We start from the raw sequence: 12,627 nt of genomic DNA, 5'->3' as shown, positions 1-12,627 counted from the left end.
GCAGGGGGCGGCTAGTTTAATATAATGCTTAGTTTTGTAAATTTTGTGTTTTTAAATTACAATTGTATCCTTGATTTGCTCCTGATGCGATAAATAAATGAATTGCGTTGAAGAAAGCTTGTTCCCATTGTCTTTCTAGGCGATTGACGCAAACGAATAGACTCTCAGACCCTGGAAGAAGAAGTCTGAGGACTTGAAAGGGTGGTAAATGTTAGAACTGGAATTGGGATTCCATTCTTTCCCCGTGTCCTTGAAGGCAGCCGCTGAATGCCCACAACCCTTTGCACTGGAGCGGGTTCTTTGTGCCAGCCAGCTAAATAATTTAAATACAACATTCGGTGCCTCCGCGGCGGGAAAACAAAAGCTCGAGAGTATTAAAGAGGGCCGGGGAAGGGTCTCAGCGGGAAAGGGGAGCGCGCGTTGTGTGGGAAGCCGATCCCCGCTGGGCTTTGCTCAGTGGGGCGACGCGCCTGGATAATAGAGACTTCCAGCGGGAGGCTGGCGCGCGACAATGACAGGGCTCCTTCTTCGCCCGGGCCCGGCAGAACAAAAGGGGCGGCCGACTTGGCAGAGCGCTGCCAGAAACAGCCGTTTAATTGGCACGTCGGGAAGCTGCATCAACATCTGGGGCCAGTTTCGGAAAGGGGGTGGTGGGCGTGCGGGGTATTTATTGTGGAATGGGTATCCTGGGGCCCTGGCGGCACAACCACCTGTGTGGCAGTGTTTTAGGCACAAAAGGGATGAGCTAATGGCCACCGCACAAAATACAAACTCCTTTTCCTGGGGCCAGTTTGGACATTAATGGCCTCACGCCTTTTTCCTTCATTGTGTGTGGGAATATCCTGGAAAGAAGTGACGAGTGGAATGCCAGAAGCAGGGTTCGGTCTTGGGCCCGGTCCTGTTCAACATCTTTATTAATGACTTAGATCAGTGGTTCTCAACCTTCCTAATGTCACGACCCCTTAATGCAGTTCCTCATGTTGTAATGACCCCCAACCACAAAATTATTTTTGTTGATACTTCACAACTGTTGTTTTGCTACTGTTATGAATCATAATGTAAATATCTGATGTGCAGGATGTATTTTCATTCTGAATACTGCTGCAGTTGGGGGGGATTAATTTTGTCATCTGGGAGTTGTAGTTGCTGAGATTTATAGTCAACCTACAAGCAAAGAGCATTCCGAACTCCATCAACAATGGAATTGAACCAAATTGGCACACAGAACTCCCATGACTGACAGAAAATACTGGAAGGGTTTGGTGGGCATTGACTTTGAGTTTTGGAGTTGTAGTTCACCTATATCCAGAGATCATTGTAAACTCAAACAATGATGGATCTGGACCAAACTTGACATGAATACTCAATATGCCCAAATGTGGACAGTGGTGAAGTTTGGGGAAAATAGACCTTGACATTTGGGAGTTGTAGTTGCTGGGATTTATAGTTCACCTACAGTCAAAGAGCATTCTGAACCCCACCAGTGATAGAATTGGGCCAAACTTCCCACACAGAATCCCACGGCCAATGGAAAATACTGTGTTTTCTGATGGTCTTTGACGACCCCTCTGACACCCCCTTGCGACCCCCCCCCAGGGGTCCCGACCCCCAGGTTGGGAAATACTGACCCAGTGGGATCATCAAGTTTGTAGACAGGACTAAATTGGGAGAGATTCCCAATATTCCAGAAGACAGGAGCAGAATTCAAATCGATATTCTCAGTTGATAGAGATGATGGATCAAAACTCACAAAATGAAGTTCAACAGGGACAAATGTTTTGTTGCCAAATTTGGTGTGATTTCATTCATTGGTTCTTTTGTTTTTAAGGTACTCATTATGCACAGAGCATTTATATATACCATATATTCTGGTGTATAAGAACTGTGTACCAAGTTTGGTTCAATTCCATTGTTGGTGGGGTTCAGAATGGTCTGTGATTGTAGGTGAACTATAAACCCCAGCAACTGCAATTCCCAAATGTCAAGGTCTATTTTCCCCAAACTCCACCAGTGTTCATATTTGGACTTATTGAATATTTGTGCCAAGTTTGGTCCATATCCCTCACTGAGTGCACAGTGCTCTCTGGACGTAGGTGAACTACAACTCCAAAACTCAAGGTCAATGCCCACCAAATCCTTCCAGTATTTTCTGTTGGTCATGGAAGTTCTGTGTGCCAAGTTTGGTTCAATTCCATCGTTGGTGGGGTTCAGAATGCTCTTTGATTGTAGGTGAACTACAAGAGAGGTGATTCCATCTGAACACGAGGAAGAACTTCCTGACTGTGAGAGCCGTTCAGCAGTGGAACTCTCTGCCCCGGAGTGTGGTGGAGGCTCCTTCTTTGGAAGCTTTTAAACAGAGGCTGGATGGCCATCTGTCAGGGGTGATTTGAATGCAATATTCCTGCTTCTTGGATGGCCCATGAGGTCTTTTCCAACTCTTTGATTCTATGATTCTATGATCTATGATTCTGTGAACTATAAATCCCAGCAATTACAACTCCCAAATGACAAAATCAATTTTTTTGAGTGAAGGACATACATTGGGTTGTTAGATGTCTTGTGTCCAAATTTGGTATCAATTCATCAAGTGGTTTTTGAGTTTTGTTAATCCCACAAACGAACACTACATTTTTATTTATATAGATAATGTAATAATTATATAAATAATAATAATTAAGTAATAATAATATTATTCAATGGCATTGTTTTAGGCTTTTAAATCAAATTTGTATTTATTTACTATTGGGCCTGATTCCTTTTGAGTGATGGTTACTCATTGGGTTGTTAGGCATATTCTGTCCAAATTTGGTGTCAATTCGTCCAGTGGTTTTTGAGTTATGTTAATATCACAAATGAACATTACATTTTTATTTATATAGATTCTGGGTCATGGAGAGCATTGTTGCGGCCCCGTGGAGCCTTGGCTGCAGATGGGTTGCTTTATGTGTGGGGAAAGGGGTCAACGGGTTTGCTGGTTGGCCCTTTCTCTGTTGCTGCTGAAGGGATGGAGATCTCTCCTTAGCATTGTTGATTCAATTTCATCTTTTCGAAACCCTTATGAGCCAAGGGTTCCAACCCAAGGGTAATGAAATGCCGCATTCCCTTTAAAAACACACACACAGACTGTTCCCTGAAGGTGTTTTGCAGGACGTGAGGGACAATGCTGAGGATTCGCTCAGAGCACCACCTTCAAAACACCCCTGCTGCATAATTCAAGAGCTTGAGGTGTTTGCTTTCTGGAGAAAAGGAAGCAGAGAGGCAGCCAATGGGCCAATTTTGCAGCATGGAATCATGCCCTTCTGGAATTATGGTGACCAAAACAGTGTCAGACAATAATAATAATAATAATAATAATAATAATAATAATAATAATAATAATACAGTGGTCCCTTGCTACTTCGCGGTTTGCTTTTTGCAGACTCACTATTTCGCAGTTTTTCAATATTTATTTATCGTGTCATCAGCAACCATACCATTGTATTACATCTCTAACAGAACAAAACAAACAAACAGATAAAAAGACACAAATTTTGCAAACATGGTAGTTGATTAAACGTCCTTTGACCAGTATCTGGCACTTGGAGTGCCTCTGGTGTTGCCGCAAGAAGGTCCTCCATTGTGCATGTACCAGGTCTCAGGTTGCATTGCAGCAGGTGGTCTGTGGTTTGCTTTTTTCCGCACTCGCATGTCGTGGATTCCACTTTGTAGCCCCATTTCTTAAAATTGACTCTGCATCTCGTCGTGCCAGAGCGCAGTCTGTTCAGCGCCTTCCAAGTCGCCCAGTCTTGTGTGCCCAGGAGGGAGTCTCTGATCTGGTATCACCCACAGATTGAGGTGCTGGGGTTGAGCCTGCCACTTTTTGACTCTCGCTTGCTGAAGTGTTCCAGCGAGTATCTCTGTAGATCTAAGAAAACTATTTCTTGATTTAAGTCGTTGACGTGCTGGCTGATACCCAAACAGGGGATGGGCTGGAGATGTCCCTGCCTTGGTCCTTTCACTATTGGCTGCTACTTCCCGGCGGATGTCAGGTGGTACAATACCGGCTAAGCAGTGTAATTTCTCCAGTGGTGTAGGGCGCAGACACCCTGTGATAATGCAGCATGTCTCATTGAGAGCCACATCCATTGTTTTAGTGTGGTGAGATGTGTTCCACACCGGGCATGCATACTCAGCAGCAGAGTAGCATAGTGCAAGGGCAGATGTCTTTACTGTGTCTGGTTGTGATCCCCAGGTTGTGCCAGTCAGCTTTCGTATGATATTGTTTCTAGCACCCACTTTTTGCTTGATATTCAGGCAGTGCTTCTTGTAGGTCAGAGCACGGTCCTTTTCAATATGGATTTAAGAGCGTTTGTCTGTATGGAGAGGCTACCTCTGCGGATAAAGCCACAACCAAGGATTACATGAACAACACGTTCAAGGAGGGTTATGCAGTATATAAATGTGAGGGGAGGGCTTATAAAGACTTAAAATAGAGTATAACTACTAAAAGAATGTATCTATATAAATAAAAATGTAATGTTCGTTTGTGGGATTAACAGAACTAAAAAACCACTGGATGAATTGCCGCCAAATTTGGCCATAAGACACCTACTAACCCAAGGAATGACCATTACGCAAAAAAAAAAAAAAAGGATTTTGTCATTAGGGAGTTGGGATGTATATTTCACCTTCAATCAAAGAGCGTTCTGAACTCCACCAATGATGGAATTGAACCAAACATGACACACAGGACTCCCATGACCAACAGAAACAGTAGAAGGGTTTGGTGGGCACTCACCTTGAGTTTTGGAGTTGTTGTTCACCTACATCCAGAGACAAAAAAAAAAAATTGAGTGAAGGACATACATTGGGTTGTTAGGTGTATGCTGTCCAAATTTGATGTCAATGTGTCCAGTAGTTTTTGAGTTCTGTTAATCCCATAAACGAACATTACATTTGTGTGTGTATATATATATATATATATATATACACACACACACACACACACACACGACATTTATATGCCCCCCTTCTCACCCAAAGGGGACTGAGACTATATGGCGCCCCTACTTCACGGATTTTCACTTTTCGCGGGTGGTCTTGGGCCATAACACCCTTAATGGTTTCAGTCCTGGCCACGGCACCGAGACGGCCTTGGTCGCCTTGGTGGATGACCTCCGTAGAGAGCTGTGTGTGACTCTGTTGGTTCTCTTGGACATCTCAGCGGCTTTCGATACCATCGACCATGGTATCCTTCTGGGTCAACTCTCTGGGATGGGTCTTGGGGGCACAGTTATGTCGTGGCTTCAGTCCTTCCTGGAGGGTCGATCCCAGATGGTGAAGCTGGGAGATGCCTGCTCGGACCCCTGGCCTTTGACCTGTCTCTATTTTGTCTCCCATGCTTTTTAACATCTACATGAAACCGCTGGGAGAGGTCATTCAGAGTTTTGGAGTTAGGTGCCATCTCTACGCAGATGACACACAACTCTACTACTCATTTCCACCTAATTCCAAGGAGACCCCTCGAGTGCTGGACGAGTGCCTGGCCGCTGTGTCTATCTGGATGAGGAGGAACAAGCTGAAGACCAATCCCAACAAGACAGAGGTCCTCCTGGTTAATCGTACACCGGATCAGGGTATAGGTTGGCAACCTATGCTGGATGGGGTTACACCCCCCCCCCCCGAAGTCACAGGTCCGCAGCTTGGGAGTCCTCTTGGATTCATCACTTATGCTTGAGGCTCAGGCGTTGGCGGTGTCCGGGAGGGCTTTTGCACATCTAAGACTTGTGTGCCAGCTGTGACCGTACCTCGCAAAGGTTGATTTGGCCGGGGTAGTCCATGCCTTGGTCATCTCTAGATTGGATTACTGTAATGCGCTCTACGTGGGGCTGCCCTTGAAAACGGCTCGGAAATTCCAACTGGTCCAACGGGCGGCGGCCAGGATGTTAACTGGCGCTCCTTACAGAGAGAGATCAACCCTCCTGTTTAAGGAGCTCCATTGGCTGCCGTTTACCTACTGAACCAAATTCAAGGTGCAGGTGCTTACCTACAAAGCCCTGAACGGTTTGGGACCTGCCTAACTGCATGACTGCATCTCAGTTTATGAACCTACGCGCTCCCTTTGTTCATCTGGAGAGGCCCTGCTCGCGATCCCACCTGCATCGCAGGCGCATTTTGTGGGGACAAGGGACAGGGCCTTCTCTGTGGTTGCCCCCTGGTTCTGGAACACCCTCCCCAAAGACATTAGACTAGCACCCACGTTGGCAGTATTTAGGAAGAACTTGAAGACCTGGCTATTCCGATGTGCCTTTCCAGAATAGGATAACCCCAGCACTATGTCTCAGAAGCACTTTACTAGAGTTTAAGACTCTCTGCACATTGCACTTGCCCAGAATCCCAACATACCACCTTTCACACCCAGCACCTTTTTAACTTGTACCCATCACTGGCCCGGCCCTGGTTTTTATTGCATAATAGTGTAATGTTTTGTTATTGCTTATGTTTTTAATTTGCTTTGTATCGTATTGTTATTGTCTGTTGTTGTTGTGTTGAGGCCTTGGCCTTTGTAAGCCGCATCGAGTCCTTCGGGAGATGCTAGCGGGGTACAAATAAAGTTTAATAATAATAATAATAATAATAAGTGAGGGAACACTGTATATCCAATGGAAACAAGCATTGGACTGCAATGCTGAAGGCCAAGTTCAAATTCCCTCTCGGTCCTGGAAGCCCACAGAATGGCCTTGAGCAAGGCCCACTCCGCCACTGTGGTTAAACGGAAAGCCAAGGTGAAGCCCATCTGAACGCCTCCTGCCAAGAAAAACCCCGTGAAAAGTTCATCTGAGGTTCTCCATAAGGCAGAAATGAGTGAAGAGACATAAATAACACCTACCAGTAGGCAGGAGAAATGAAAGGCACAAATATACGACGGGGAACACGTGGCTGAGCAGCAGTATTTGTACCAAGCCTGAGCAGATCACAAGCTAAATATGAGTCAACAAAGTGGGGAAGCTGCAACCGAAACACAAAGTGGGATGGAGCCACAGGAGGAAAGGAGCATCAACATCATTATTGTTATCACCTCACTACCTCTGAGGATGCTTGCCACAGATGCAGGCGAAACGTCAGGAGAAAAATTGCCTCCAGAACATGGCCATATAGCCCGGAAAAACCTAAAAAAACCCCCCATCATTATTGTTACTAGCTTGGGGACCCGGTGGTCATAATCATTTCCCCAAAAAAACAAGGCATTGTTTGTTTCGGGAAATTTGGTAATATCTCTGGATGCAGGGTGAACTACAATTCCCGCACAGGTGGGTCATCTCCCCCCCCCCCCCCCAAAAAAAAACCACACCAGTATGTTATGTTGTCATCAAGGATCTGTGTGCCAAGTTCGGTCCAGATCCACCACTGTCAGGTGGCTTCAGTGCTCTTTTTTCGATAGAGTTACAAGCTGGGTAGATGCGGGGAATGCCGTGGATGGTAGCGTACCTGGATTTCAGGAAGGCCTTCGACAAGGTCCCCCATGACCTTCTGGCAAGGAAACTAGTCCAATGTGGGCTAGGCAAAACTACGGTGAGGTGGATCTGTAATTGGTTAAATGGACAAACCCAAAGGGTGATTCTCACCAATGCTTCCTCTTCATCTTGGAAAGAAGTGACAAGTGGAGTGCCGCAGGGTTCCGTCCTGGGCCCGGTCCTGTTCAACATCTTTATTAATGACTTAGATGAAGGGTTAGAAGGCAGGATCATCAAGTTTGCAGACAACACCAAATTGGGAGGGATAGCCAATAGTCCAGAGGACAGGAGCAGAATTCAAAACGATCTTGACAGATTAGAGAGATGATGGGCCAAAACTAACAAAATGAAGATCAACAGGGACAAATGCAAGATACTCCACTTTGGCAGAAAAAATGAAATGCAAAGATACAAAATGAGGGACGATGAGGCCTGGCTTGAGAGCAGTACGTGTGAAAAAGATCTTGGAGTCCTCGTGGACAACAAGTTAAACATGAGCCAACAATGTGATGTGGCGGCAAAAAAAGCCAATGGGATTTTGGCCTGCATCAATAGGAGCATAGTGTCTAGGTCCAGGGAAGTAATGCTACCCCTCTATTCTGCTTTGGTTAGACCACACCTGGAATATTGTGTCCAATTCTGGGCACCATAATCGAAGAGAGATATTGACAAGCTGGAATGTGTCCAGAGGAGAGCGACTAAAATGATCAAGGGTCTGGAGAACAAGCCCTATGAGGAGCGGCTTAAGGAGCTGGGCATGTTTAGCCTGAAGAAGAGAAGGCTGAGAGGGGATATGATAGCCATGTATAAATATGTGAGAGGAAGCCACAGGGAGGAGGGAGCAAGCTTGTTTTCTGTTTCCCTGGAGACTAGGACGCGGAACAATGGCTTCAAAGTACAAGAGAGGAGATTCCATCTGAACACGAGGAAGAACTTCCTGACTGTGAGAGCCGTTCAGCAGTGGAACTCTCTGCCCCGGAGTGTGGTGGAAGCTCCTTCTTTGGAAGCTTTTAAACAGAGGCTGGATGGCCATCTGTCAGGGGTGATTTGAATGCAATATTCCTGCTTCTTGGCAGGGGGTTGGACTGGATGGCCCATGAGGTTTCTTCCAACTCTTTGATTCTATGATTCTATAAGGGCAAACTACAGCTCCCAGATCCAAAGTCAATCTCACATTGGCAAGTAGAATCTCAAACGGCTGCTTGAGGTGTTCCTATTGGCTGAGGTGCAAAAGGGGGCGGCGCTCGGCCTTCCTGACTTCTTGATTGTCATTGGCTGGCACATGATGCCGGACAAAGCAGGCCTGCGTCCTACATTCCTGTTCGCTATTCTCCATTTTGGGGCAAAACCCCACAATAAATATTTTACATTAATATTTATTGAAAAACCACGAAACAGCGAGTCCACAAAAAGCGAACCGTGAAGTAGCGAGGGAACACTGTATTGGACAGTTGCTATTTTTGGAAGGATTTTTTTTCCTCCTCTTTTTTCCCACACCTTAAGGAGCTTGGCTTGGAACTGCTTGAGTATTAAGTGAGATTACAAGCCTTCTCCTGCTCCGTCCCTCTTGTGTACCTTGTATGGAAGCATCCTAATAAGTATCGATGCCGCGTTCATCTGCAAGAAGCTGACCTTTTAGCGTCTGCTGAGGCTGCAGTTTGAGGCGGTAGCGACGGTTTCCTTGCAAGTAAAATCAATGGAGGCAGATCTTGGTAACTTCTTTGGGAAAGAAATAAAGTGGTTTCGGCTTGGCAGCCATTGAGAGTGCCTTCTGATCCCGGCCAGGATTCGCCATTGCAGGCACGCCTTTTCATTAGTTTCCCCAGCAGAATGGATTGTTCGGTCTCCTGAGTTGAAAGGGCAAAGCTGCATTTCGAGATCACTAAAGAATGTGTAAAACTGCTCCCTTGCAAGTTGTGGCCATTGGCATTCTTGTTGCGAAGACGCCTTTATGCATCTTCGCAATCTCTAGCTCTCCAGAGACAGTTGGACTCCAAAAAACTAGTCCAATGTGGGTGAGGAAAAACTATGGTTAAGTGGATCACTAACTTCTTAAGCAAACGAACTCTCTCCAGTGGTTCTCAACCTTCCCAATGCTGTGACCCCTTAATACAGATCTACAAGCCACTCTAAACACCTTCGCAGAAGCATATGAGAAGCTCGGCCTGTCACTGAACATTGAGAAAACCAAGGTGCTGTTCCAGCAGACACCAGCCAATCCCTCTCCAATGCCAGTAATACAGCTTAATGGTGTCACATTAGAAAATGTGGACCATTTCCGCTATCTTGGCAGCCACCTCTCCACCAAAGTCAACAACAACGCCGAAATACAACACCGCCTGAGCTCTGCAAGTGCAGCATTTTCCAGAATGAAGCAGAGAGTGTTTGAGGACCGGGACATCCGTAGGGAGACCAAGGTGCTTGTCTATAAAGCTATTGTCCTCCCAACCCTGCTATATGCCTGTGAGACGTGGACTGTCTACAGACGTCACATGCAGCTCCTGGAACGTTTCCATCAGCGCTGCCTCCGGAAAATCCTGCAAATCTCCTGGGAAGACAAGCGGACAAACGTCAGTGTGCTGGAAGAAGCAAAGACCACCATCATTGAAGCGATGGTCCTCCAACATCAACTCCGCTGGGCCGGCCATGTTGTCCGGATGCCTGACCACCGTCTCCCAAAGCAGTTGCTCTACTCCGAACTTAAGAACGGAAAACGGAACGTTGGTGGACAGGAAAAGAGATTTAAAGATGGGTTCAAAGCCAACCTTAAAAACTCTGGCATAGACACTGAGAACTGGGAAGCCCTGGCCCTTGAGCGCTCCAGCTGGAGGACAGCTGTGACCAGCAGTGCTGCAGAATTTGAGGAGGCACGAGTGGAGGGTGAAAGAGAGAAACGTGCCAGGAGGAAGGCGCGTCAAGCCAACCCCAACCGGGACCGCCTTCCACCTGGAAACCAATGCCCACACTGCGGAAGAAGATGCAGAGCAAGAATAGGGCTCAACAGCCACATACGGACCCACAAGGAAACCCATGATGGAAGACCATCTTACTCGTCCAACGAGGGATCGCCTAAGTAAGTAAGTAAATACAGTCCCTCATGTTGTGGTGACCCCCAACCATAATATTGTTTTCATTGCTACTTCATAACAGTCATTTTACTACTGTTATAAATCATAATGTAAATATCTGATATGTAGGATGCATTTTCATTCACTGGACCAAACTGGGCACAAATACCCAATACACCCAAATGTGAATGCTAGTGGGGTTGGGAGAGGATTCATTTTGTAATTTGGGAGTTGTAGTTGCTGGGATTTATAGTTCACTTATAATCAAAGAGCATTCTGAACTCTACCGACCGCATCTCGACCTACGAGCCCACCAGGACTTTGAGATCTTCCGGGGAGGCCCTGCTCTCGATCCCGCCTGCCTCACAGGCACGGCTGGCGAGGACGAGAGATAGGGCCTTCTCAGTGGTGGCTCCTCGGCTGTGGAACACCCTTCCCGTGGACATCAGACTGGCTCCTTCCCTGATGATATTCCGCAGGAAATTAAAGACTTGGTTGTTCAAGAAGGCGTTCGAACAAGAAGTGCAATGATTGGTAATGACTATAGGAATGGAACAACGGAAAATGATACTGGATTGTGGCTTGGACGATGAGACGACGCGGAATGGCTTTTGTAGTAATGATGATGTTTTTTGATGATGTTTTTTGTTAATGCTGGATTGTGGATTATTTTATATTGTGTTTTGAATTTTGAACCTTGTTCTTTCTATGTTGTACACCGCTGTGAGTCGCCCCCGAGCTGAGAACAGAGGTATATAAGCAAAGTAAGTAAATAAATAAATAAATAAATAAATACCAGCGATGGATTTGAACCAAACTTGGCTCCCATGACCAATGGAAAACACTGGAAGGTTTTGATGGGCATTGACCTTGAGTTTGGGAGTTGTAGTTCACCTATATCCAGAGAGCACTGTGGACTCATGCAATGGTGGATCTGGACCAAACTTGGCATGAATACTCAATATGCCCAAATGTGAACACTGGTGGAGTCTGGGGAAAATAGATCTTGACATTTGGGAGTAGTACTTGCTGGAATTTATAGTTCATTACAATCAAAGAACATTCTGAACTCCATCAACGATAGAATTGGCTCAAACTTCCCACATGGAATCCCCATGACCATCAGAAAATACTGTGTTTTCTTATGGTCTTTGGCGACCCCTCTGACACCCCCTCGCAACCCCCTCAGGGGTCTCAACCCCCAGGTTGAGAAACACTGCTCTAGACGGTTGTTGTAGGTTTTCCGGGTTGTCTGGCCATGTTCTAGAAGCATTCTCTCCTGACATTTCACCTGCACCTATAGCAGGCATCCTCAGAGGTTGTGAGGTCTGTTGGAAACTAGGAAAATTGGTTTTATATATCTGTGGAATGATGTCCGGGGTGGGAAAAAGAACTCTTGTCAGTTTGAGGTAGATGTGAATGTTTCAGTTGGCCACCTTGATTAGCATTTAATGGCCTAGCACAGGGGTCCTCAAACTAAGGCCCGGGGGCTGAATGCAGCCCTCCAAGGTCATTTACCCAGCCCTCGCTTAGGGTCAACCTAAGTCTGTAATGACTTGAAAGCACACAACAACAACAACAACAATAACCCTATCTCATCAGCTAAAAGCAGGCCCACACTTCCCATTGAAATACTAATAAATTTATATTTGTTAAAATTGTTCTTCATTTTAATTATTGTATTGTTTTTAAGTGTCTTTTGCACTACAAAAAAGATATATGCAGTGTGCATAGGAATTCATTCATGGTTTTTCAAATTATAATCCGGCCCTCCAACAGAGGGACTGTGACCAGGCCCTCTGTTTAAAACGTTTGTGGACCCTTGGCCTAGCAGTTTCACGTAATACAATATAATACTACTACTAATAATACAATATTGTAATTATATATTTTATATTACATGTAATATTACTAATACTATTACAATATAATGGTATGGTAGGTTGGTAAAGGTAAAGGTTTTCCCCTGACATTAAGTCCAGTTGTGTCTGACTGGGGTGTGGTGCTCATCTCCATTTCTAAGCCGAAGAGCCGGAGTTGTCCGTAGACACCTCCAAGGTCATGTG

The 12,627-nt window shown here is 45.7% G+C and overlaps 1 protein-coding gene across 2 annotated transcripts in view; it reads left to right on the top strand.

Moving 5' to 3' along the window:
* MED27 (mediator complex subunit 27) overlaps positions 1 to 12,627 on the top strand; it is a 192,560-nt gene that overhangs the window by 30,806 nt on the left and 149,127 nt on the right. Inside the window, exon 3 of one of the 2 annotated variants that reach the window (XM_067471970.1) lies at positions 140 to 659. The exons of the other annotated variant lie outside the window; for it this stretch is intronic. Within the exon in view, the coding sequence (XP_067328071.1) occupies positions 140 to 160 (21 nt within the window). The 3' untranslated portion in view covers positions 161 to 659. Of the gene's footprint in view, positions 1 to 139; positions 660 to 12,627 lie in introns of those variants that run through there. 2 annotated transcript variants of the gene reach the window in all.

Source organism: Anolis sagrei, chromosome 11 (genome assembly GCF_037176765.1).
Source record: "Anolis sagrei isolate rAnoSag1 chromosome 11, rAnoSag1.mat, whole genome shotgun sequence".
Classification (NCBI taxonomy): Eukaryota; Metazoa; Chordata; class Lepidosauria; order Squamata; family Dactyloidae; genus Anolis; species Anolis sagrei.
The sequence above is the reverse complement of the archived record's forward strand: the minus strand, read 5'-3'. Positions and strand labels throughout refer to the sequence as shown.